This window comes from Equus caballus, chromosome 20, assembly GCF_041296265.1.
Source record: "Equus caballus isolate H_3958 breed thoroughbred chromosome 20, TB-T2T, whole genome shotgun sequence".
NCBI classification, from domain to species: domain Eukaryota; kingdom Metazoa; phylum Chordata; class Mammalia; order Perissodactyla; family Equidae; genus Equus; species Equus caballus.
The window spans coordinates 67,497,127-67,522,603 of record NC_091703.1 but is presented as its reverse complement, the minus strand read 5'-3'; the positions used below and the strand labels follow the sequence as shown (position 1 = coordinate 67,522,603).

Below are 25,477 nucleotides of genomic sequence, written 5' to 3'. Positions count from 1 at the left end.
AAAACCAAGCAGAGATAAAACAATAAAGTAATGAAAGAAAGCACCTAATTAAAAAAAAATAGGTTTTTTCTTCCTTTAGGTTACAATTGTTTAAAATACGTTTTCCAAACACAAGTATATAATGATTTTATGATTTCCTAAATCAACCGCTTCTTAAAATGCTCCTGGTTCTGTCTGGAGTGCAGGGCTGAAAGGTGGACAATGAAGAAGGGGGAAGCTCAAACATCTTTGGAAATCAGCCTGTGGGGCCCCTATCAAATCGTGTCCACAGGTGATCAGTTGGTCTGTAGGGCTCAGCACCAGATGAGGCTATGAGATAACCACTGTGGCAGCCTCTGTCTGCTTCCAGTTGAGAACAACCTCAGCTCACTTACAGGAGGCATGTCCCAGACGGAAGGCACAGCCACTCTACCACAGCCGCTCTACCACAACCGTTCCTATTGCCTTTTCTCAAATGCTCAAGGCTTCTAAAAACATGTGGGTGTGTGTTTGGCATGTTTAGAGTAAACAAATCTTGCAAATACATGTAGTCTTGAGAGGTCGTAGCTACATTCCCGAGGTCGGAGCGGTTATCACGGACAGATGTGAGAGAGGCCACTCCTCTTTCCACTTCACCACGTAAGTTAGGTGGGACAAGGGAATGACAGTGACCATGTTCCTTTGCACTTTATCATTCTACCAGTGATGTCAATCATTTTTATGGACCTGTTAATCAGGCCTGGAAAGGGCTTCAACAGCCATCTGGCGCAGCGTGCTGCCTTCAGGCAGGTGCTGCTTGGTCCCTCTGTGTAGGTTAAATTCTACTGACAAGCTACATTTGAACACATTTCACTATTACATCAATTCAGCTGGACCATGAATCAAACTTTGTTACATGTACATTAAATACAAGACTGAAAAATGAATAGTTACCCTAAATGTAAGTACAAATCTTGTCTTTGTTTTCAAGGCCATTCATTATACATCTATCAATGAAATCTTCTTCCAAAGCAATTAATTTACTGGAGATAAAATATCCAAATGAAGAAAAGGCCTCAAGAGTGAACTCAGTGGCAACTACACGTGAACGGTGTTGTACTGAATTTGTGAGGTCACCATCGATGTGACCAATGGTGGCTAGGGTTATAGAGAACAGAACAGCATTTTTAGAAGCACATGTTATTCCGAGACCTGCAAGGATCTGAGACAGGAAGAGAGAGATTAAAGGACTAAGATATGCTGATGTAGCCATAGCAGGAAACAGCTATCGAAAGGCAGCAAGCATCTGGGAAAAAACTTTCTTTTTAGTTTGAAGGCCAGAGATATATTGGTATTGCCTCAGGAATTGGAATAAAACCAACTTTTAATTGGTTTTAAAACCTGGAATGAAACATTCCTGCAGTCTTCCATGAACTGACCTTATCCTGTAGCAGCTGAGTGAATTTTGGCTAATCATCCGCCTTGTGAATTGTTTTGTTTGGGCCCTTTTGAAGACAAAAAGTACTTGTTGTGCTATAGTTTCACATCAAGTTATGGTTCTTCAGAATGTTGCTTGAGCAATGAATTCAAAAAGAGAAAAAAGTCTCCAGGGAGAGAAATCAAATGTCTTCACTGATGTGCTCCGGGGCTGGATGGACCTGCGAGGCTGGGATCCATCACCACTTCCCCCCATGCCCCAGCATCTTGGTTCCCAAGAATAAGTAAAGCCTATTTGTGCAGAAGAGGAGCAGCTGGACAAACAGGTTGCATTAGTGAGAGCCCAACAAGGTATTTTAACACTGATCTGACTTGGAATTTCACTAGAGTCACTGCTGTAGCTCCAGAGCTTCACACACAGCCAAATCCCCTTAAATCTGGTTGAATGAATGGGGACTCTTGAAACGTACATACTATGAAACTGCCTCGTGATAGAGTGTGTGGGGGACCCATGTTCCCCTATCTCCATGACTGTGCCCTCTCTACACAAGGATGAATAAAGTATTCTTCAAGTGCCCATGGTTGGGGAGACACTTTTTCTCTAATTCCTCCTTAAGTCCACTCTGCCCCTGCCACAGGGAACAGGGGTAAAGGGAAAAACTAAGAGGATGACTCATAATTCCTGACTCTGGAAACAAAAGGGAAAATCTGTTGTAGGTGAAGAAGATAGTCTAAACTGCGTCGTAAATAAAAAACACAGTTTCTCAGACTGGAAATAGTGGAAATAAGTAAGCCTCACCAAGAACTTTCAGTATTTGGACTTGAATGGCTTCCAAAGAAGTGATAAGGAAAAATAGCAAGAAAATCAACTTTAGCTGTAATAACAATAATAATAATACAATAACAGCTTTTATATATGGATTCTTTTCCAAAGGAAGAACATTCTATTTTTTAAAAGGGGGAGGAGGAGGGTATATTCTCCAAAAATGCCAATATCATGAAAGGCTAAGGAACTGTTCTAGATTGAAGGACACTAAGAGACATGATGACCAAATGCAGCATGTGATACTAGACAGGACCTGGTTCTGGGGAGGAAAAAATGCTATAAAGGACATTATTGGGTCAATTGACAAAACTGGAATACAACCAGTAGATTAGATAAAGCATTGAATCAATATTTAATTTACTGAAGGTTATGTCAAAAGATACCCTTATTCTTGAGAAATCCACATCAAAATATTTGAGGATAAAGGGCCATTATGTAGGTAACTTACTCTTTTTTAAAATTAACGTTTTTTTTAAATTGAGATATAATTTACTAGGGTTTTCAATTTATGATATACTTTTAAATATATGACTGAGAGATGCCATATCTTAACTGCAGAACACTGTATCACATCTTTATTAAGAAGTGCAATTTCAAGGTGGTACCCAGGCAAATGGGATCCTTCTAAAACCAAAGCTGCTAGGGAGATGCAAAGATGTTACTCTTATTCAGGGACTGCAGCATGGGGGAACTCGTATTCCAGAGCATAAAACACTTCATCATGTCTGAAGTTACCAATGCATGAAGTTAGCCAGATTTGTAACCATTCTTGAGGCGTGCTAATTGAGGTGCATCACCAGGTCTAACACGCCGCTGTCTACTCCAGCTGACCAAGGGCATGAAGGACGGTATCAGTCAAACTGTAGAGCACAAAGGGGTTTTTACACTTAGTGAGATTCAGGCTTCCCTAACTCAGGGCAACCCTGGAGAACCATATACTTCAGTATAACTTAATTGATACCAGTGGGTCTTCTGGAGCCAGACCACCTGACTCAAACCCCAGCTCCACCACTTACCACCTGTATGACTTTCACAACTTCACCTCTCTTTGCTTCAGTTTCTTCAAATGTAAAATGGAAATAATAAAAATACCTACCTCATAGCGTTGTGGTGAGGATTAAATGAGTCAACACTTTTAAAATACGAGAGTGCCTGGCCCATGGTAAATACTCCATGAATGGTAGCTTTTAATATTAGTTAAATGTTGCAATACAGAAGAGAAGAAAAAAGGATGTGGTGTCATAAATCTAGCATCAAGGACTTCGATATTCACCTATAACACAGAAGGGCTTTCGAGCAAATCTCAGTCTTCCTTGCCATCCTCTATACCGACAGCAGCAACCTGCAGACCAGATTCGAACGATGAACTCCAAACCAAAGACGACAATCATCACAAACTCCTAAAATACCAAATGAGACATGTTAGAGAGAGCCATTTCGGAGCAAACCACAGCAAGAAGCTCTATAGATATTCTGGACATTTAAGCACTTTGTCTAAAATGTCTAGTTGTCAATGTCTAAAGTTAACATCTCCTCTTCTCCGAGTTAAACTAAACCAGGAGAACATCTGAACCTCACGTGTCTGCATTTCCTATCACGGAAGGTTGTTTTTCCTCAAGACTCTAAGACTTGGCCAATTTAGGAGCCCACTTTAACACTAAACGTGCAGGCTGAATCACAGGTCTGCCTTGTCAGGAGGATAGAGTGTAGCCGACTGTAGCTACACGGTAACATGTGAAATCTCTGAAACGAAAGAGGGGACCCTGAAAATACAGCCTTACTAGTTTTACAGAAAACGATGCTTCTTGCTGCAAGGAGTGACATAATCCCTAAGCCTTAAGAGTTGTTCTCAGAGAAAAAGAAGTAAACATTTAGAAGCATACTGAGTTCTTTTATTAATGGTGTCAAAATCTCCTTATGAAATAGCAAGTTTCAAAAGCATTACCATGCGTGGCACATATATCGTTTGCCAGAAATGAGATTCTGGATCAGAAGCTTATTAATCATCACACTGCCCTTTGGTGACAGCTGCCGGGAAGAGGACACGTGTCGAGTAAAATGACTTTGCGATTATTTAGGAAGAGCTGTGTGTGAACCTTGGGGAAAAGCCAACAGTGGCTTATTCAACTGTGAGTCGTAGAATGAGAAACCAAAGGGAATTTGTAAGCAGAGAGTGTCTTGGAGCAAGATGTCACAATCGTCTTGTCGTCCCTGTATAGAGACAGGCACTGAACTTATCGAAATTTGTTTTCCTTTAAAAAGTATTTCCCTCTCTTGTTTTTAAGCAAGAGTTGACTGAGCATTTATAATGGAGAACAAAACTGTATTTATTAATTGATTTTAATTTTAATTGCTTAATTATGAAAGTGATACATGGTCTTTTTAATTAAAGCATTCAAACGTCACAGGAATATAGAACATAGAAAGTAAAGGTCCTAATCCACTCCCCCTTCTCCCACCCCATGGTCCAAGATAAAACTGTTATCAAAATTAGAAGAATGGCATTTTGTTGCAAGTTTCTGGCAAATGTCTGTTTCTTTAGTTAGAGCGTGTGGTGTTGCAATTTTGAAACGCCGAGTAGAGATATATCAGTCTATCCTTCTGTTATTTTGCACTGAGTAAACCACAAATATTTCTCATGATGGGAAATAAGTCTCTAATATCATCACTGCTTATTGACAGTGACTTAAAGCCACCTATGGGATAAATCTCTGAAGACAACTTTATGCACAGACAACCAAACTATGGTCAACATACACTCATTAAAGACATGGATTTGGCTTTGTTTTGATTGGTTTTGAGTGTGTATCTAGATGGTTGAGTCTGTTCATCCATTAAGGTGCCTCAGTACCAGAGCTCCTGTTTCTAACTCAGCACATCTTTCCATACACAGAAGGCATGCTGAGGCCCAAGAGGCCCACAGAGCTCGTCCTGTGATCCACCCAGGTTTAATGGCAGGTCCACTTTTTATCCCTGCCCCTAACTCCTACTTGTGCCAGGAAGTTTGGCACTCTGCTGGTGAGAGGTCATTTTATTAGAGATACCCAAGAAAATCCAAATGATGGCCTGAGCTCCCAGGTACGACCATAGGATGATTTTTCTTTTTCATGGGAATAGATGATGCCAATAGATGATGGCCATTATTCTAAAGAGAGGTAGGCCCTCACTGCCCAATTTCAGTGTTGCACTGAGGCGGGGTGAGTTACATCGACAAAATCTTTACTCAGGGCCCCTTGTTCGGGAATATTGCTTGCTATATTTTCTTTATATTTTTACATAATATAATATAATATAATATATTATATATAAAACATATATTTTATATATCTTTTAAGAGGTTAGGAAAAAAATTTCCTTCCTTTGCCAATAAAACAAGAGGAAGTTGTGACTGGATTTCACCACAGGGTCACAATCTCCTCCCTGTGCCAGATCATTGCTTAGTATTCCCTGTGAGGGCTGGGTTTTAGACTGTGAAAAATAACCTCAAGAATCTCAGTCATTGAGTAAGGAGCAGCGAGAGACGAGAGCTCACTGGTCGACTGTGGAGTGCAGGCCGCGGGGATGTTCTCTCTTGAGGACTTGGGCTTCGGTGACGGGGAGCTAAAGTGTGACTGCCACTTTGACCAGATTCTGTCTCTGGGTTCCTGAAATGTCCATCTTATTTCAGTTAAAAGGAACAAAGAGCTATTGAGCCGGAGAAAGAGAAAGAACCCAAATCTTTGAGCAGGTGGGGAGTGGAACTGCGAGAGGACCACTTTCTCTGCCTTGTTCTTTTCTCTGCTTTGTTGAGGCATAATTGACAAACAAAAACCATATATATTTAAGGTACACAATGTGATGTTTTGATAGAGTTACACATTGTGAAGTCTTACCACAATCAAGCTAATTAACACATCCATCACCTCACATAGTTAACGTTGTTTTTGGTGGTGAAAACATTTAAGATCTACTCTCTTAGCAAATTTCTAGTACACGATACATTGTTGTTAACCACAGCTACCATTCCATCCATGACATCCAGAAGTTGTTCATCCTGCGTAACTGGGATTCTGTACCTTTGACCAATGTCTCCCCATCTCCCCCACCCTCCAGCCCTGGAGACCACCGATCGACTCTCTGCTTTTAGGCATTTGAGTTTTTTAGATTCCACAGTCAGGTCATGGGATATTTGTCTTTCAGTGTCTGACTTATTTCACTTAGTATAACATCCTCCAAGTTTACCTATGTTATTGCAAATAACAGGATTTCTTTCTTTTTTGAAGGCTGAACAATATTCCACTGTATATACACCACCTTTTCTTTATCCATTTGCCCAGTGATGGTTGTTTCCACATCTTGGCTACTTTAAATAATGATGCAATGAACATGGGAGTGCAGATATCTTTTCAAGCTCCTGACTTTATTTCTTTTGGGTGTGTGTGCAGAAGTGGGATTGTTGGATCATATGGTAGTTCTATTTTTAATTTTGTGAGGAACCTCCATACTGTTTCCCGTAGTAACTATACCAATTTACATTCCCATCAACAGTACACCAACTTACATCTATTTTCTCCAAATCCTCGCCAGCATTTGTCATCTCTTGTCTTTTTGATAATAGCCATTCTAACAGGTATGAGAAGCTATCTTATTGTGGTTTTGATCTGCATTTCCCTGATGATCAATGACGTTGAGCACTTTTTCATATACCTATTGGCCATTTGAATGTCTTCTTTTGAGAAATGACCATGCAGGTCCTTTGCCCACTTTTTAATTGGGTTATTTGTTTTTTCACTATTGACTTATGGAAGTTCCCTATGTATTTGGATATTAACTCTCTATCAGATTTGATGTCCAAATGTTTTCTCTCATTCTGTGGGTTGTCTCTTTATTCCATTGATGTTTCCTTTGCTGTACAGAAGGATTTTAGTTTGATTCAATCCCACCTGTCCATTTTTGCTTTTGTTTTCTGTGCTTTTGGGGTCATGTCCAAAAAAATCATTGCCCAAACCAACGTCAAGAAGCTCCTTCCCTATGCTTTCTTCTAGTAGTTTTACATTTCTGGGTCTTACATTTAAGTCTTTAATCCATTTTGGGTTGACTTTTGTATATCATGTGAATAAGGATCCAATTTCATTCTCCTGCATATGGATATCCAGTTTTCCCATTCATGATAAAAACTCTCAGCAAGTTAGGAATAGAGGTTTATTATCTCAATTTGATAAATAGCATCTACAAAATACCTACATCTAACATCATACTTGGTGGTCTAGCGGTTAAGATTTGGTGCTCTCACTGCTGCACCCAGGTCTGTTTCCAGGTCAAGAAACCACATCACCGGTCTGTCAGTTGTCATACTGTGGTGGCTGCATGTTGCTGTGTTGCTGAAAGCTATGCCAGAGTACTTCAAACACCAGCAGGGTCACCCATGGTGGACAGGTGTCAGTGGAGCTTCCAGACTAAGACAGACTAGGAAGAAGAACCTGGCCACCCACTTCTGAAAAATTGGCCATGAAACCCTGTGAATAGCATCAGAATGTTGTGTTATACAGCACTGCAGGGTGAGAGGATGGAGCAAAAAGACCAGGCAAGGTTCTGCTCTACTGTCCACAGGGTTGCTAGGAGTCAGAATCAACTCAATGGCGCTAAAAAAACATCATACTTAATGATGAAAGACTGCATGATTTCCCCTAAAATCAAGAACAAGGAAAGATGTTACTTTCATCACTCTTATTCAATATGGTTGAATAATATAGTCACTGTAATAAGGCAGGTAAAAGAAATAAAAGCCATACAAATTGCAAAGGCAGACAAAACAGTCTTTATTTGCAGATGGCATGATTGTTTACAGAGAAAATTGAAAGGAATCTATGAAAAACTTAGAACTAATAAGTGATCTCAGTAAGGCTGCAAGATATAAGATCAACAGACGAAAGTAAACCACATTTCTGTATACTAACAACCAGGATGTGGAAGCCAAAATTAAAAGCACAATATTATGCATAACCATTTTAAAGAGAATAAAGTATTTAGCTATGCACTTAACAAAACATGTACGAAATACGCATGCTGAAAATTACAAAATGTTGTTGAAAGAGATCAGAGAAGACCCAAATAAATCCATGTTCATGTGTTGGAAGACTCAGTATAATAAAGATAGCAGCCCTTTTCAAATTCATGTATAGGTTTAATGAAAGTCCTATCACAATCTCAGCAAGCTGTGTTTTAGACAAAAAGCTTATTCTAAAATTTATATGAAATGGTACAGGCCCTAGAATAGCTAAAACTATCCCCAAAAGTAGAATAAAGTGGGAGGAATCACTTTATCTGGTATTAAGGCTACCATATAGCTACAATAATCAAGACTGTGTGGTAGTGGCAGAGGGACAGACACATAGAGAACAATGGAACAGAATAGAGAACTTAAAAATATACACAGACAAATATGCTCAAATGATTTTTTGATAAAAGTACAAGAGCAATTCAATGAAGAAAGAAATAACTGGGCTGTTTTTAGGTAAAAATCAGCATATAGCATTATATAAATTTCAAGTGCACATCATTATATTTTGATTCCTGTATAGATTACATGTTCACCACCCAAAGACTAATTATAATCCATCACCCCACACAGGTGCCTAATCACCCCTTTCGTCCACCTCCATCCCCCCTTTCCCTCTGGTAGCCACCAAACCAATCTCTGTCTCTACATGGTTGTTTGCTGTTGTTTTTATCTTCTCCTTAAGGGTGAGATCATACAGTATTTCACTTTCTCCCTCTGACTTATTTCGCTTAGCATAATACCGTCAAGTTCCATTCATATTGTCACAAATAGCCAGATTTCATGAGTTTTTATAGCTGAGTAGTATATTCCAGTGTGTATATATACCACTACTTTATCCATTCATCACTTGATGGGCACCTACGTTGCTTCCAAGTCTTGGCTGTTGTGAATAATGCTTCAGTGGACATAGGGAGGCATGTATCATTATGAATTTGTGTTTTCATGCTCTTTGGATAAATACCCAGCAGTGGGATAGCTGGATCATATGGTAGATCTATCCTGCATTTTTCTGAGGATACTCCATACCGTTTTCCATAGTGGCTGCACCAGTTTGTACTCCCACCAGCAGTGTATGAGAGTTCCCTTCTCTCCACATCCTCTCCAACTCTTGTTGTTTCCTGTCTTGTTAATTATAGCCATTCTGACAGGCATGAGGTGATATCTCATTGTAGTTTTGATTTTCATTTCTCCGATGGTTAATGCTGTTGAAGATATTTTCATGTGCCTGTTGGCCATCTGTGTATCTTCTTTGGAGAAATGTCTGTTCAGATCTTTTGCCCATTTTCTAATTGTGTTGTTAGTTTTTTGTTGTTGTTGACATGTATGAGTTCTTTATATGTTTTGGCTGTAGATCCCTTATCAGACATATGGTTTGCAAATATCTTCTCCAAATTGTCAGGTCTTCTTTTCATTTTGTTGACTGTTTCCTTTGCTGTGCAGAAGATTTTTAGTTTTACATGGTCTCCTTTGTTTATTTTTTCTATTGTTTCCCTTGCCCAGTCAGACACGGTACTTGAAAACATGCTGCTAAGACCAATGTCGAAGAGCATACTGCCTGTGTTTTCTTCTAGAGGTTTAATAGTTTTAGGTCTTACATTCAAGTCTTTAATCCATCTTGAGTTAATTTTTGTGATGGTGAAAGATAATGGTCTACTTTCATTATTTGGCATGTGGCTGTGCAGTTTTCCCAACACCATTTATTGAAGAGAATTTCTTTTCCCCATTGTATATTCTTGGCTCTCTTGTTGAAAATTAGCTGTCCACAGAGGTGTGGGTTTATTTCTGGGCTCTCCATTCTATTCCATTGATCTGTTTGTCTGTTTTTGTGCCAGTACCATGCTGTTTTGGTTACTATACCTTTGTACTATATTTTGAAATCAGGGTGTGTGATACCTCCAGCTTTGGTCTTTTTTCATAGGATTCCTTTGGCTATTCAGGGTCTTTTGTTGTTCCATATAAATTTTACGATTCTTTGCTCTATTTCTGTGAAAAATGTTCATAGAACTTTGATAGGGATTGCATTGAATTTGTAGATTGCTTTAGGAATTATGGACATTTTAAGTATGTTAATGCTTCCAATCCAAGAGCACAGAATATCTTTCCATTTCTTTGTGTCTTCTTCTATTTCTTTCAACACCGTTGTATAGTTTTCAGTATATAGATCTTTCACCTCTTTGGTGAAGTTTATTCCTAGGTATTTTATTCTTTTTGTTGCAATTGTAAATGGGATTGTGTTCATAATTTTTGTTTCTGCTACTTTGTTGTTAGTGTATAGAAACATAACTGATTTTTCTATGTTGATTTTGTATCCTCAACTTTACCATATTCATTTCTTTCTAAAAGTTTTCTTGGTGTATTCATTAGGGTTTTCTATGTACAAAATCATATCATCTGCAAATAGTGACAGTTTCACTTCTTCCTTTCCAATTTGGATCCATTTTATTTCTTTTTCTTGCCGGATTGTCCTGGCTAGGACTTCCATACTATGTTCAATAAGAGTGGTGAAAGTGGGCATCCTTGTCTGGTTCCTGTTCTTAGAGGGATAGCTTTCAGTTTTTCTCCATTGAGTATGATATTAACTGTGGGTTTAACACGTAGGGCCTTTATTTTGTCGAGGTACTTTCCTTCTATATCTTTTTTATTCAGAATTTTTATCATAAATGGATGCTGTATCTTGTCAAATGCTTTCTCTGTACTAATTGAGAAGAACAAGTGAGTTTAATTCATTTTGTTAATCTGGTGTATCACATTGATTCATTTGTGGATGCTGAACCATCCCTGCATCCCTGCAATGAATCCCACTTGATCATGGTGTATGATGTTTTTAATGTATTTTTATATTCAATTTGCTAATATTTTGTTGAGGATTTTTGCATTGATATTCACCAGTGATATCGGCCTGTAATTTTCTTTTTTTGTGTTGTTCTTGTCTGGTTTTAGTATCAAGGTAATGTTGGCTTCATAGAATGAATTAGGAAGCTTCCCCTCCTCTTCAATTTTTTGGAAGAGTTTGAGAAGGACAGGTATTAAGTCTTCTTTGAATTTTTGGTAGAATTCACCAGTGGAGGCTGGTCCTGGTCCTTTGTTTGTTGGGAGGTTTTTGATTACTGATTCAATCTCCTCACTAGTAATCAGTCTATTCAGATTTTCTATTTCTTCATGATGCAGTGTTGGAAGATTGTATGTTTCTAGGAATTTACCCACTTCTTCTAGGCTGTCCAATTTGTTGGTAAACAGTTGTTGGTAGTGGTCTCTTATGATTCTTTGTATTTCTGTGATATCATTTGTAACCTCAGTTTCATTTTTGATTTTGTTTATTAGAGTCCTCTCTCCCTTTTCCTTGATTAGTCCAGCTAAAGTTTTGTCAATTTTGTTTCTCTTTTCAAAGAAACAGCTCTTTCTTCTATTTATCTTTTCTATTGTATTTTTAGTCACTACATCATTTATTTCTGCTCTGATCTTTATCATTTACTTCCTTCTACTTACTTCAGGCTTCATCTGTTCTTTTTCTGGCTTCTTTAGGTGAAAAGCTAGATCGTTTATTTGCGATTTTTCTTGCTTCTTGAGGTAGGCCTGTATTGCTATGAACTTCCCTCTTACAACCCCTTTTGCTTCATCCCCAAATTTTGGTGTGTTGTATTTCTGTTTCACTTTGTCTCTGGGTATTTTCTGATTTCTTTGGTGACCCAGTGGTTGTTCAGTAGCATGTTACTTGACACATTTTTGTGATTTTTCCAGTTTTCTTTTTGTAGTTGATTTCTAGTTTCATAAGATTGAGGTCAAAGAAGATGCTTGATATGACTTCAGTCTTCTTAAATTTATTGAGACTTGTTTTGTGGCATAAAAGGGGATCTATTTTGGGGCTGGCCCCGTGGCCGAGTGGTTAAGTTCGCGCGCTCCGCTGCAGGCGGCCCAGTGTTTCGTCAGTTCGAATCCTGGGCGCGGACATGGCACTGCTCATCAAACCACGCTGAGGCAGCGTCCCACATGCCACAACTACAAGGATCCACAATGAAGAATATACAACTGTGTACTGGGGGGCTTTGGGGAGAAAAAATAAAATAAAATCTTTAAAAAAAAAAAAAGGGGGATCTATTTTGGAGAAAGTTCCATGTGTACTTGAGAAAAAATGTGTATTCTGTTGCTTTTGGATGGAATGTTCTGTATATATCTATTAAGTCCATCTGGTATAATGTGTCATTTAAGATCAATGTTTTCTTGTCAATTTTCTGTCTGGATGACTATCCATTGATGTAAGTGAGATGTTAAAGTCTCCTACTATTATTATATTTCTGTAAATTTCTTTAGATCTATTAATATTTACTTCATATATCTTGGTGCTCCTATGTTGGTTGCACGTATGTTGATAAATATTATGTCTTCTTGCTGGATTAACCCCTTTATCATTATGTAATGCTCCCCTTTGTCTCTTATTACAGTCTTTGTTTTAAAGTCTATTTTGTCTGCTATGAGTATACCTACACCAACTTTTTTTTTTGTTTCCATTTGTATGGAATATCTTTCTCTGTCCCTTCACATTCAGTCTGTCTGTGTCTTTACACCTGAAGTGAGTCTCTTGTAGTCAGCGTATAGATGGTTCTTGTCTTTTTTTTCCATTCAGCCACTCTGTGTCTTTTGACTGGCAAATTTAGTTCATTTACATTTAAAGTAATTATTGATAGGCATGTACTTATTGCCATTTTTAAATTGTTTTCTGACTCTTTTTCTAGTTCCTCTCTATTCCTTTCTTCTCTTTCTCTCTACCCTTGTGATTTGATGACTTTCTTTAGTGTTGTGTTTAGATTCTTTTCTCATTTTCTTTCAAGTACTTAATGTAAGTTTTTGCTTTTTGGTTACCATGATGTTCACATATAACTTCCTATGTATATCTGTTTTAAGTTGATAGCAACTTAAATTTAAGCACATTCTGAAACTTTATATTTTTCTCCTCATTCCAACATTTTATAGTTTCGATGTCATATTTTACATCTTTTTTATGCATCCCTTAACTAAGTATTGTGGTTTTAGTTAATTTTACTCCTTTTTGTCTTTTAACCTTCATATTTGCTTTATAAATGATTGCTCCAATACCTTTGCTATATATTTACCTTTTCCAGTGAAATTTTTACATTTTTATGTTTTCTTGTTATTAATTAGTGCAAATTCTTTTCAGCTTAGAGAAGTAAATTTAATATTTCTTGTAAGGCAGTTTTTGTTATGATGAACTTCTTTATGATAAGCTTTGCTTATCTGGGAAACTCTTAATCTCTCCTTCAATTCTGAATGATAATCTCGCTGGGTAGAGAATTCTTGGCTGGAAGTTTTTTTCCCTTCATCACTTTGAATATATTGTTCCATTCTCTTCTGGCTTACAAAGCTTCTGTTGAAAAATCTGCTGATAAACTTATGATGTTTCCCTGGTGTGTACTAAGTTATGTTTTCTCTTGCTGCTTTTAAGATCCTTTGTCTTTAACTTTATCATTTTAATTATTATACGTCTTGATGCAGGTCTCTTTAGATTCATTTTATTTGTAACTCTCTGAGCTTCCTGGACCTGTATGTCTGTTTCCTTCCCCAGATTAGGGAATTTTTCAGTTATTATTTCTTCAAGTAAGTTTTCTAGTCCTTTCTGTCTCTCTTCTCCCTCTGGGACCCCTATAATATGAATGTTACTCTGCTTGATGTTGTCTCATGGGTCCCTTAACTTCATTTCTTAACATTGTTTTTCCTTTTTTGCTGCTCTGTCTGAGTAAATTGCTTTTCTTTCCATCTCACTGATCAGATCTTCAGCTTCATCCAGTCTGCTGTTGAATCCCTCAAGTATATTTTTCAGTTCAGTCATTATATTCTTCAGCTCTGTAACTTCTATTTGGAGCTTTCTTATATTTTCTGTGTCTTTGTTGAAGCTCTCACCATGTTTACCCATTCTTCTTTCAAGTTTGGCAAGCATCTTTATGACCATTACTTTGAACTGTCTATCAGGTAGATTGCTCATCTCCATTTCATTGATGTCTTTTTCTGATGTTTTGATTTGTTCTTTTGTTTTGAACATATTCCTTTGTCTCCTCATTTTTCCCGACTCTCTGTGCTTGTTTCTTTGTATTAGGCAAATCAACTACTACTTCCAGTCTTAAAGGAGTGGCTTTGTGCAGGAGATGTCTCCCTGGCCACTAGAGCTAGGTCTCAAGGGGCATCCCTGGTGTGGCCTGTATATGCCCTCCTGCGGTGGTAGGGTTGCAGCTGGTGTTCAGGGATGGGTGGGGCTCTCAGGGGGCACAGCCACCAGCTCCAGTAGGTTGGAGGGAGGGTTCCAAAATGGTGCCCATCAGCACAAGCATTTACAAGGTAGAATGAGATTGCAAAAATGGTGTTCACCAGTGTCTATGACCCTGGAGAGAGTCCCAATAGTTTCATGCCTCTCTGGCAGTTGCTTTAAATTTAATGTCTCCTTCATGTATGGTCTAGGCACTTTTAAATCTGGAGTTTGTGCACTGGGTCTTGGGCCAGTGAGTCTGCATAGAAGCTCCTAAAAGCAGGTTCTCCATTCCCTATACTCTATGATTTTTCTGGCCATAATCCCCATTGGTTTTCAAAGCCAGGTGTTTTGGGGCTTGGGTCTCCTGTGCAGGGTCTAAGGGTTGGGGTGCCTGAGGTGGAGCACCAACCCCTCATTCCTTAAGGAAAAGTTCTTTATTTTCTGGGTGGATCCTTCCCATTTGTGTATTGCTGCATCTGGGGTGGGTTTTTTGTTTTGTTTTGTTTGTAAGACCATGTCTCTGCTTCTCCTGCCCATCTCATTGCTGCCCTTTTATTTTTTTGTTGTAGAAGCTGTTTGTTCAGTTTTCAGGGGAAATGATCCCATATGCAGTTGTGGATTTCTTGTGTTTGTGAGAGGAGGTGAGTTCAGGATCTTCCTATGATGCCATCTTGACCAGAACCAAGAAAAAGCCTTTTGAATAAATGATGCTTGGCAACTGGACATCTATAAGCAAAAAAAAAATGAACCTCAATCTATACCTCACACCTTATACAAAAATCAATTCAAAATGGATTATGGGCCTAAATGCTAAAACTATCAAACTTTTAGTAAAAAACATAGGAGAAAATTTGGGAGATTTGGGCTAAGTGAAGAGTTCTTAGACTTGACAGCAAAAGAACAAGTAACAAACGGAAAAATTGACAAACTGGACTTTGTCAATAATAGAAAGGATGAAAAGGCAAACTACAGACTGGGAGAAAACATTTTCAAACCACATATCTGACAAAGGACTAGTATCTAGAATACATAAAAATTCTCAAAACTCAATAGTAAAAAAACAAACAGTTCAATTAGAAAATGAGCAAAAGATATAAACAAATATTTCACTGAAGAGAATATATGGATGGCAAATGAGCACATGAAAAGATAGTCAACATTGTTAGCCATATGGGAAATGCAAGCTAAAACCACAACGTGATAACACTAGATGCCTATCAGAATGGCTAAAATAAAAAATAGTGACTGCACAATGCTGGAGAGAACGCAGAGAAAATGCATCCTCATACGTTGCTGGTGGGAATGTAAAATAATACAGCCCCCACAGGAAAACAGTTTGGTGGTATCTCATAAAACTAAACATGTAGTTGGTATATGGTTCAGCAGTTGTACTCTTGGGCATTCAAGCCAGAGAAATGAGAACTTACATTTATATGAAAACCTATACATGAATGTTCATAGTAGATTTATTCATAATAAACAGAAACTGAAAACAGCCCAGGTATCTTCTCCATGTGAATGGTTAAACAATTTCCTGCAGTACATCCATACATGGAATACTGCTTAACAATAAAAATGAATGAACTGTTGATACACACAACAATCTCTATGGAATTAAGCTAAGTTCAAAAAGTTTACATACCATGTTATTCCATTTATATAACATTTTGAAATGAAAAAAGTTTTAGAAATGCAAAACAGATTAGTAGTTGCTAGAAGTTGGGAATTGTTGGGGAGGAGTTGGTGGGTGGGAGGGAGGAGGTGGGTGTGGTCCTTAAGGGCAACTGGAGAGATCCCTGTGGTGATGGAACTTTTTGGTGTGTTGCCTGTTGTGATAGATACATGAACCTTCACATATGATAAAATTGGATAGCACTAAACATTCACATACAAATGTGTGCAAACAAAACCAGGGAAATGTGAGTAAAATCTGTGCATTGTATCAGTATTATCCTGGTTGTCATATTATACTATGGTTTTGCAAAATGTTACCATTTGGGGAAACTGGGTAAAGCGTATGTAGGCTATCTCTGTATAATTCCTACAACTGCATGTGAATCTACAATTATATCAAAAAAATTTTCAATTAAAAAAAAGGCATTGCCTGTCATCTAGCCAATGGGGTAAGCCTATAAGCGGAAATGTGCTCCTCTTCAAGTCCAGATGCTAGATCTGTTCTCATTGTGTTTTGGTTTAATGGTGCTTTCTAAATGATTCTTTGATGGGGTATCCTTATTTTATTTCCAAATACATTAAAAATACAAACATCTGTTATGCTCCATTGAGATGATTTCAATTAGGGATGGTTCTTCTGACCTTTGCTGAGCCAGCCATGAGACAGTTTCTGGTACCTTTGCTGTACTTGGGGTAAATCAGTTCATTTCTCTCACTTGTTTTGAATTGAAATAAAATGCCACTATTTACTCAAATGATTGTTAAAGGGATTAGTGAATAATAATCAGAGGACTTGACCTACTTGGAGGAAAGCTATAATATGAAGCTGGTATTACTAACCATGGCTCTGTCTTTCCTGATGGAGCCCCTAGAAGCGTGGTTTCGACAGCCGTCTATAGAACCAAGACAAATACTTATTGTTTATATCACTTGTCTTGAAGGAGTTCTAGTGTTTTCTCATTTGTCCTCATAGAATTTAGGTAAATCATAAACCGTCTTCATATTCTTCTTAAAAACTAAGAAAATACACATAGAAATTAAGAAATACAAGAGGCAGCGGTGGAGCTAGTCCCAGATTCTATCTAGAGTATCTGTTAAGAATACTAATCTGGCATTAACTCTCTTTTACAGACACTAAGGAAGAATTTTAACGTGTCACACGAGAGGACGGCAGTGTAAGTTCACTGATATAGATGACTTGGCTGTGTAATTCTAGATTTAAATTCTGTTCTTGAAGTTATTTTGTTTTTGAGTTACTCAAAGTGGTTTTTGGTAAAGATAGGTTGATTTTTTGGTATAAATTCACAATGCCTGACAGCTCATGTTCTAGTTGTTTTCTAATTAATTAACAGCATTGTTCATTAAGACACCATGACCTTTGTCTAATCGACAAGCTGTCTGCTGTGACCATTAGTTTTTTCTGGTTTTATGTCATCAAGTAGAATTTTTGTGAAGATGAAATGCTGACATTATAAACTCTGTGACATGTGCACCAATTCTTGAAGAGTTGTGGATAATTAGACATAGAAAATTGGAACTACTGACTTTATTCAGAACAGGAACATGATTTCTAGCTATTTTTGCTCCTTTTGTGTGTGTGTACTTAAAGTAACATGGGGCCAGCAGGACAGCATGCCTCCTCACGTAATCCCCGCAGGGAAAGCATCTGTGACGTAAACTGGGTCATAAATTCCAAAGAAAAGCATCAGTCAGAAGAGTTTCAGCTATAATTCTTTGTAATTTGGAAAATTTTATAAATATATGTTAAGGAAATAAAGTTGAGATCTAGAGAGGGCTCCACACTTAGAATGTGGAAATAAATATACAAAACTAATCATCTTTTCGATTTTTGTCTCTTTGAAGAGTTAGACATCTCTTCAAAACTCTAGACACTTGCTTCCTAACCATTACTTAGAGGCTGCCACATGCCACCATCCATCCAGCTAGCTTTCACATTTCTCCTTACTTTTTAGAAAGGTATATTAACTTTTAGTGTATTGGAAGAGAATTCGAGGGAATGAATGGTTTTACGAAAGGGACCCGTTTGACTTGGAGTTGGAAACATGCCACACATTCAGAATCATGCCTGCATCGGGGGTGGGGGGGTGTGTGAGTATGGCAGAACTTCAATAAGTGGCTTAGGAGACACTGAGCATGGTATGCAGAGAAAGGGGACGTAGAAGTGGGAGTGGGTGAGGATGGGGAGATCGCAAAGTGTGCAGGGGCATCATTCTTTCCTGCCTTGGAAACAGAGATTGAGAGAGTTTGAGAGCCAGTGTAATGGGCTGGCTTCGTTGGCTCGAAGGCTTAGGAAGACACTGACAGATGAATTTGTTTCCAGAGCACCAGGACATCCATGCCTCAGAGGTCCTCTTCTTTTTGGTTGGCTGATTCCTGAAATTTCTCAAGAAATAATTTATCCCTTTAAGTTTTTCACATTTGTTCAAATGTAAATCTCCCTCTCAAAAGTGATTCATTAAACCACGTTTATAGGACAATGTTCATTTATCCCAGAGGTTTTTCAGAGGGGGACGGGAAGCGAGTAGTTTGAAAATGTCCCCTCCCTAGTGAATGATCTACACTTTGTTACCAGAGAAGAATCAGGGGCAGGTTTTTATTAAGGGTTGGGGCCACAGGTTGGGAGCATGGGCCAGGGGAAGGAAGTGGGTATCCCCTTGTTGGGAGCAGAGCAGCGTTGCAAGTGTCAGGAACAGAGGACTTTCTTGGTCTCCCCCACAGCTCAGCCTGGCGGTACGTACACCCACTGGCCAGGCAGGGTGCTCTGATGGCGACATCAGCCCGCTTGCAGGGATTTAGACACTGGTGGCCTGCTGGCTGCTGTCAGGTTCTGCACTGCTCACCTGGAATGAGGGAGCCACTCAAGCGACCCTTTCTGTGTTCATGTTTTGTGTTCTTTAAAGTTTCATCCACCTCAGGGCAAAGCCTGGCTGAGAGCTTCCTCTCCAGCTGCCACAGGCGGAGCTGCAGGGGCGCATCCCTCACGTCCCCCTCCCTTTCGGGGGAGACAGAAAGCAGCCTCACTGGGCTCTTTTTGGCTGTCCATCACCCCCCACTCCAAACCACATTACACATTGACTAGTTTGAGTTTATATACGGGTGTGTCTGCATGCAGCCACCTGTGTAGGAAGCAGGAAACAGAACTAAACCTCTGAGTCATGAATGCCAAGCTGGAAAAATTGAAAACCATTTGCTGCACCTTGAACTGAACCCAGATACTCATTCTGTGATGATTTTGCCAAATAATCACAAAGGAACCAGTTCAACTTGGATATGAAGCTGAAAACCCTGAATCAGATGAGAAGGAGAACACCAAGAGAGTATCCAAAATGAATGAAATCAAACCAAATTTCCACTTGATTCAAACTGCTAATTTGTCAGTTTCTCATTAGGGTTTTGTTTTTGTGAAGAACGGCATGAGCTTGCCCCCAAGCAATATGAGTAACGATTTAAAATTAACATTGCTGCTAGAAATAAAACTACGCCATTCTATTAGTTTTATAGTAAGAAAATATGCAAGAGCAATGGGTTTTTCTTACTCATAAAATATTTAAAATACAGAAATTTAAATAAAATTCTTTAAAACAAACAGTGTATTTCAATCAAGACATCCTCAGCCTTAGCGATCAACACCTGTCAGCCAAGTTGACTACAAAGCAAATCTTATCTCCTCCTGTGGGTGAGGCTCATGCCTGAGACAGGACAAGAGTTAGGACCCTGTTATGGACTGATGTTCGTGGTCCTCCAAAATCCATACGTTGAAGCCCTAACCCCAATGTGGGGGTATCTGGAGGGGGACTTTAGGAGGTGATCAGGTGTAGATGAGGTCATGAGGGTGGGGCTCCGTGATGGGATTACAGTCCTTATAAGAGGGAGAGGCCAGAGCTCCTTGCTCTTTCTACCACACAGGGACACGGTGAGAAGGAGTCTGTCTGCAGGCCAGGAAGAGGGCTCTCACCGGGAACCACGGCATCCTGGACTTCTGGCCTCCAGAACCGTGAGAAAGAAACACTTGTTGTTTAAGCCATGCAGTTTGGGTATTTTCTTATAACGTTCCGAGCTAAGACAGACAGCTTCTGTGCTGCTTTGAGGCTGAGGGCTGGGACTCGGCGAACTGCTGGAGAACTTGCAGAGCTTTCTACTCTTCTTACTTGCGAGCCATGCCTCTGCCAGTACCACTGTCCTTGCTTGGAACAGAGAAATTGCTCTTACACTGAGACGCCCAGAAAACCTGCCCCTTCCCTCTTCCTTTAGGGTATTTGCATTGTTTATTATAACTAACTGCTCTGCAACACTTACTACATTTGTTGGTGCTCTGCTTTTCATGCATTCACTTCATGAAGGTATGCTGAATGTTATAATCATGTAAGATGCAAAGATGAGCCATATGCCTATCACCTCCGAGGAGTCTGTAACCTAATTGCAGACAATAAGACACACACACACTAGCACACTTGCAAGATGATGTGTGTGGTGCTGTCTGAGTGGGGGTGCCTTGAAGGGCTGCTCACCCCTTGCTGTAACTCCTCCACCTAGGCAGGCCATCACGAAATGTCTGCTGAATTCCTTTCAGTACAAAACTTCAGGTTCAGTGAAAACCAGTTAGCATACTGCTTTGTTAATTCATTAACATCAAAATTCTGAAAAAGAACTAGCTAAAGTAGGGCAATTGGAATAAGTTAATTGGCCTATAATTTTTTTCTCACCTGCCTATTCAGCGTTATTGACACTAACTGCAGTTGGAGAGTGAATGGCTTCTCCCCATGAGGTGTCTTGGTGTCAGTGTGGACTTATTTTCATTAAACTAAGCTGGAAAACAGTCACAGTAATTACCAATTTCACTCCTATGACGTATAGCACTGAACAATTTTGTTTTCATTTGGGGTCATCTGATGACATCTCTTCTCTTTTTACTATCTTATTAGAATGATAGGATTTTTCACCACTGGTTAAGAAAGGTTCTTCAGAGAGGCTGGGGATTAGAAAAAAATGTGAGGGAAAGTTTATCCCTTTTATCTGCGCATGTTTTAATAGCATCTCCAATCTTTAGGGTTTTAGAGGAAACTTCAGGGTGGAGCCAAAGTGGCTCCTGAAGGCAGAGCGGAGGAGCCAGTGTTTTATTTACTCAGTAATGAGGATGCAGAAGCTGTGTTGATGGTGTTGATGGAGGGGCAGAACCCTGAGAACCTCAACAGTTGAGCTGTCCAGTGGGGAGACGCTCCCCTTGTAGGCAGAATGTGGACACAGTGGGCAGAACCTGGAAGAAATGGGAATCTTTGAGACCACGGCTTTCCGAGGAAGAAATGCTCTGGGCAAGGTGGGTGTGGAGTCCAGCAGAAGTCAGACACTATCTTGCTTTCTTTCTATGCCCATAAACTGTAGACTGCATTGTAAGCCTGCACATGCCACAGGGAGAGGTCCTCATGCTTTCTTGAGTCACATGCCCTACCTTCCTTCTAGACCTCCTGGCAGAACAGGGACATTCTGATTTACAACAGTCTTGGGTTCCTCCTCTCTTACCCATGACAATTGTTTTCCTTTATAAACATTCAAGTGAATTTTTACCTAAGATTGTACATTTCCCCCATTACTGTGGTGTGTGTTATTGGTGTTAGTGTGCTCTTTGGCAACAAGAGTAACATCCTTTGGTGAGCTTTGAGAGGTAGGAAAACACACACCTCTGTGCCTACTGTACGTGCACTGGCATACACACGTGCATGTGATCTTGCAAAAAAGCTTTCAGAACCGACATTGAGACTCAGTCATCTATGCTCACACAGAAGAAAATGAGAGACAAAAATCTAAGAATGAACATCTACAGGAGACACTATTGGTAGAACATACCCTTGCAAAGAGAAAGTGCGTATCAGCTCTCAGCGCAAGCCCTGATAAACATGAACTGTTAACTATCTCCAAAGTACATAAATTGGTGGCATTGTAACAATATTCCATTAATAACAGTTTCTAAATTGAAGGAACATTTGAAGTTTCCTGCCCTTTTGAACATTCAGGTCACAAAGAAAAATCAGATACAAGATCATTTATTTTAATGTATCAATTTTATTAACCATGTGAATCTTCACACTGTATCTTTTATGAAATCTGTAATGATTCTGGGATATTTACCTCTCTTATTGTTTCTAGTTATCCATCAAAATCATTCAAGACCAGACATGCTGTAAATCATGCATACTCCTAAATTGAGCAGACTAAGGGCCTGTTCATAGTAACCTTGAACTAATTTAATGAGCTCCTCTGCCTGTCGCTCATCTGAACCATCAAACAATAGACTAAGAATGAATATGTCTTCTATACCTACTGATGAGGATAAAAACAAAAAACCTGCTTGGGAAATTTCCAAGTGTTTTAGAACACCAGTTTTATGATTCCTAAGCATAAGACACAGCACATGGAAAATATTTATCCATTGGGTTTAGTGGAGAATCATCCTGACAGTTGAATCCAAGGAATACTTGAACACACCCTTGTCTCTGTCACAGTCTATTTCTCTGCTGTGTTATTCACCAAGCGTGTTTGATTCCAGTTTGTTTTCCTGAAGTTTCCCTGTTGGAGAGAAACTTTTCTGGCTGCATCTAGACTTTCTCTCAGACAGACATGGCTCCTAGGGTACACACGCCATCACTCTTATTTGCCATAATAGTGTTTGGAATGTTATTTCTGTCAAACGCCTCTGCTCACATCATCCACATATCTTAATTGATACACCACCGCCTACTTGTCACCCATTATGCACACCTGCCCAACAACCTCTGATGGTTGACAGGCTGATGTGGAAAATCACTTAGTGTGGGCGAAAACTGATCTGTAACAGTGACTTGAAACCCTGCTGCACCCTCCTGCACTTTTATTTGGTGGTAGGCTTTTTCCTACCTGGCGACATGACACATGATTTGGAGACCATGAGAGTGTAAGGATATATGAGAGGACTGATGACAATTTTAACTAATAAAGCATCCTGTGCACCATTGGTAACCAAAGTCATGGAAATACAGACACGAATATTGACTTTACAGGACATTAACAAAAAGTGGGCTCTGAGCAAAAGTAACGGTTTATTCAGAAGTGAGGCTCTGCCCAGAAAAGGATGCATTGGAGAAAATGCACCTCTTACCATTCCTAAGGCAGCATGGGATGCCTATAAAGTGATAGAGCGGTGCCATGTTGACCTTTGGTAGAGTCTAGACAAAGTAAGTCCTGGGCAAGGTGTGCTGAAAGTAATTTACTTGGGGTGGGAGGTAGGGCTGGAGGAAAAGGAACAAGAACCCAGAGGCAGGCGTTGTCAGGCCCACCTCCGGGGACCCAACTGTGCCGCTGTGTCCATCAGACCCTTGTCCAGGCCGGAGTCCTAAGTCCCTCTGCAGGTGTGGCTGTGGGGGCCTCTCCCACTGCTCCCCTACTGCTTCCCCACCTCTCAGCGCATATGTCAGCGGGCTGGGAACAGAATGGCATTAAAGCAAGGATTTCACAACTGCCCCCCATCATAAAGAGTATCTAAGAGTCACTGAAGGTACAGCTTTTAAAGACTATCTTTATATATCCAAATTTAGTATCTTATCAGAGATCAATAGTTGTTTATATGCAGAAAGTTCCCATTTTTACAACTTCTTCCATTATTTTACTCTGCTTGTTTGCGTAGTAAATGCAGGCTTAGTGGAATCTTATCTTCTTCAAGAGCATAAATAGAGTCATTACTTCCATTGAGAATTCCCTAATTCAGAATTTGTGGTAATTCCCCTAGAGTCTGGGTAACACTTATTTTTGTACCATTTATTAAAAGAAGATTCACCAGGAAAATTGGAACAGAAATGAGAGGATAAGGGGGCAGGCTTAACATATTTAAGAGGAAACAGTTTTCAACATCCTTAATAGCACTTATTTGCCTTTAAACAATTAATGGATAATTACAACCAAGCCATCTCATTAATTAAAGAAAACCCAGCAGGATCTTTATTTGGCAACAATTTGTTAGCAGAGATTCCCTAAGTCTCGAGTCCTTGGAAAATTGGCAAGAAATATTCCTCGTCCCAATTTCTAATTACTCCCTTTCAATCATCTTAAATGTTTCCCAACCACAGCGATAAACATTCCAATAAGCTATAGATAACTGCATAAATTAGTATGCAGGCATGTGTCATTCTGTCCCACAGGTTGCTCTGGCCCCTGATGGCTGAGAGCAGCCCCAGACTAGTAGAAGCCGGACAAGGTGGGTCAGAGGGCAGGGTCTACAGCTGATCCAAGGACCCTGGGACCCATGGCCACAGCCCTGTCTGCAGTCCCTAGCTCTGAGCTTGGTGCTCTGTTCTGACCCTCTAGAATCTCTCTTGTGGCCCCAGAAGACAGGCCTGCCTGCCTCCCTCCCCCTGGATAGCTAATGAACAGCACGTTCCCCTCCAGGGGAGCAGAGGGCCAGCACAACGCCTGCACACACCACCCGAAAGGCGGAAAGTGGGGAAGTTTGACACCTCTTTCCCCACTTTTGCTGTCAGAAGAGTGAGGAATGATCTGATTCTCACTGTCTTCATTCTACCCCAGAGACTTCTGAACCAGACATTTCTCATGTGGAGAAAGGATGGCAATTTTACCAAATTGTTGCACCATAATGAATACTCTAGATTATCAGCCAAAAGAATTTCAGCAGACTAGGTGGATAAGCAAGCGCCGAAGGTCTTTATATCCCACAAACTTATAAATAAAACATTTCAAATGCTCTGAATCTCTCTTTAAATTTATCTTGGAAAGTATGTGAAAGTAAAGCGACACTATTGTTAGAGGTTATGGATAAAACTGCAATCTTCCTGTCTCTCAGCCAAATGTTGAGTCTTCAAGATGGTGAGAAAGCATACAGCTTGTACATGAGACTTTTTCTTAAATGCTGGAAGCTTCAAGTGTCGCCAAGGCCACGGTAGGCAGAGCCACGCTATGCAAGGAGGGACGGATGGCCCTGGGCACGCAGGGGCCCGAGCGCCTCAGCGTCCTCAGGTTGGGAGCTGACTCACAGAAGTTGAGCTCTTTATTTTATTTTATTTACTTTGGTGATATTTTTTGTCTGTTGGAAAGAGAACCTACTTGAATAATGCTTTTGTTCATCTGAAACGTCAGCCTTATAAAAAGTGGCTAGTCACCATAGTGGTTAGAAATTTCCATCTTATAGTTTTAAAAAAAGTTGTTGGCTGTGGACAGAAGCATAAAATGAATTCTGGCTCTGTCTAGAGTCAAGTCACATTGAGATTGTTTTCATTCCTCTATA

At 39.6% G+C, this 25,477-nt stretch overlaps 1 protein-coding gene across 14 annotated transcripts in view; it reads right to left on the bottom strand.

Annotated features, from left to right (window-relative positions):
* Nucleotides 1–25,477, bottom strand: part of KCNQ5 (potassium voltage-gated channel subfamily Q member 5) — a 470,944-nt gene that overhangs the window by 124,026 nt on the left and 321,441 nt on the right. For all 14 annotated transcript variants that reach the window (XM_070244825.1, XM_070244827.1, XM_070244826.1 and 11 more), the window contains exon 3: nucleotides 3,495–3,621. In XM_070244825.1, coding sequence (XP_070100926.1) covers nucleotides 3,495–3,621 — 127 coding nt within the window. The remainder of the gene's footprint in view (nucleotides 1–3,494; nucleotides 3,622–25,477) is intronic.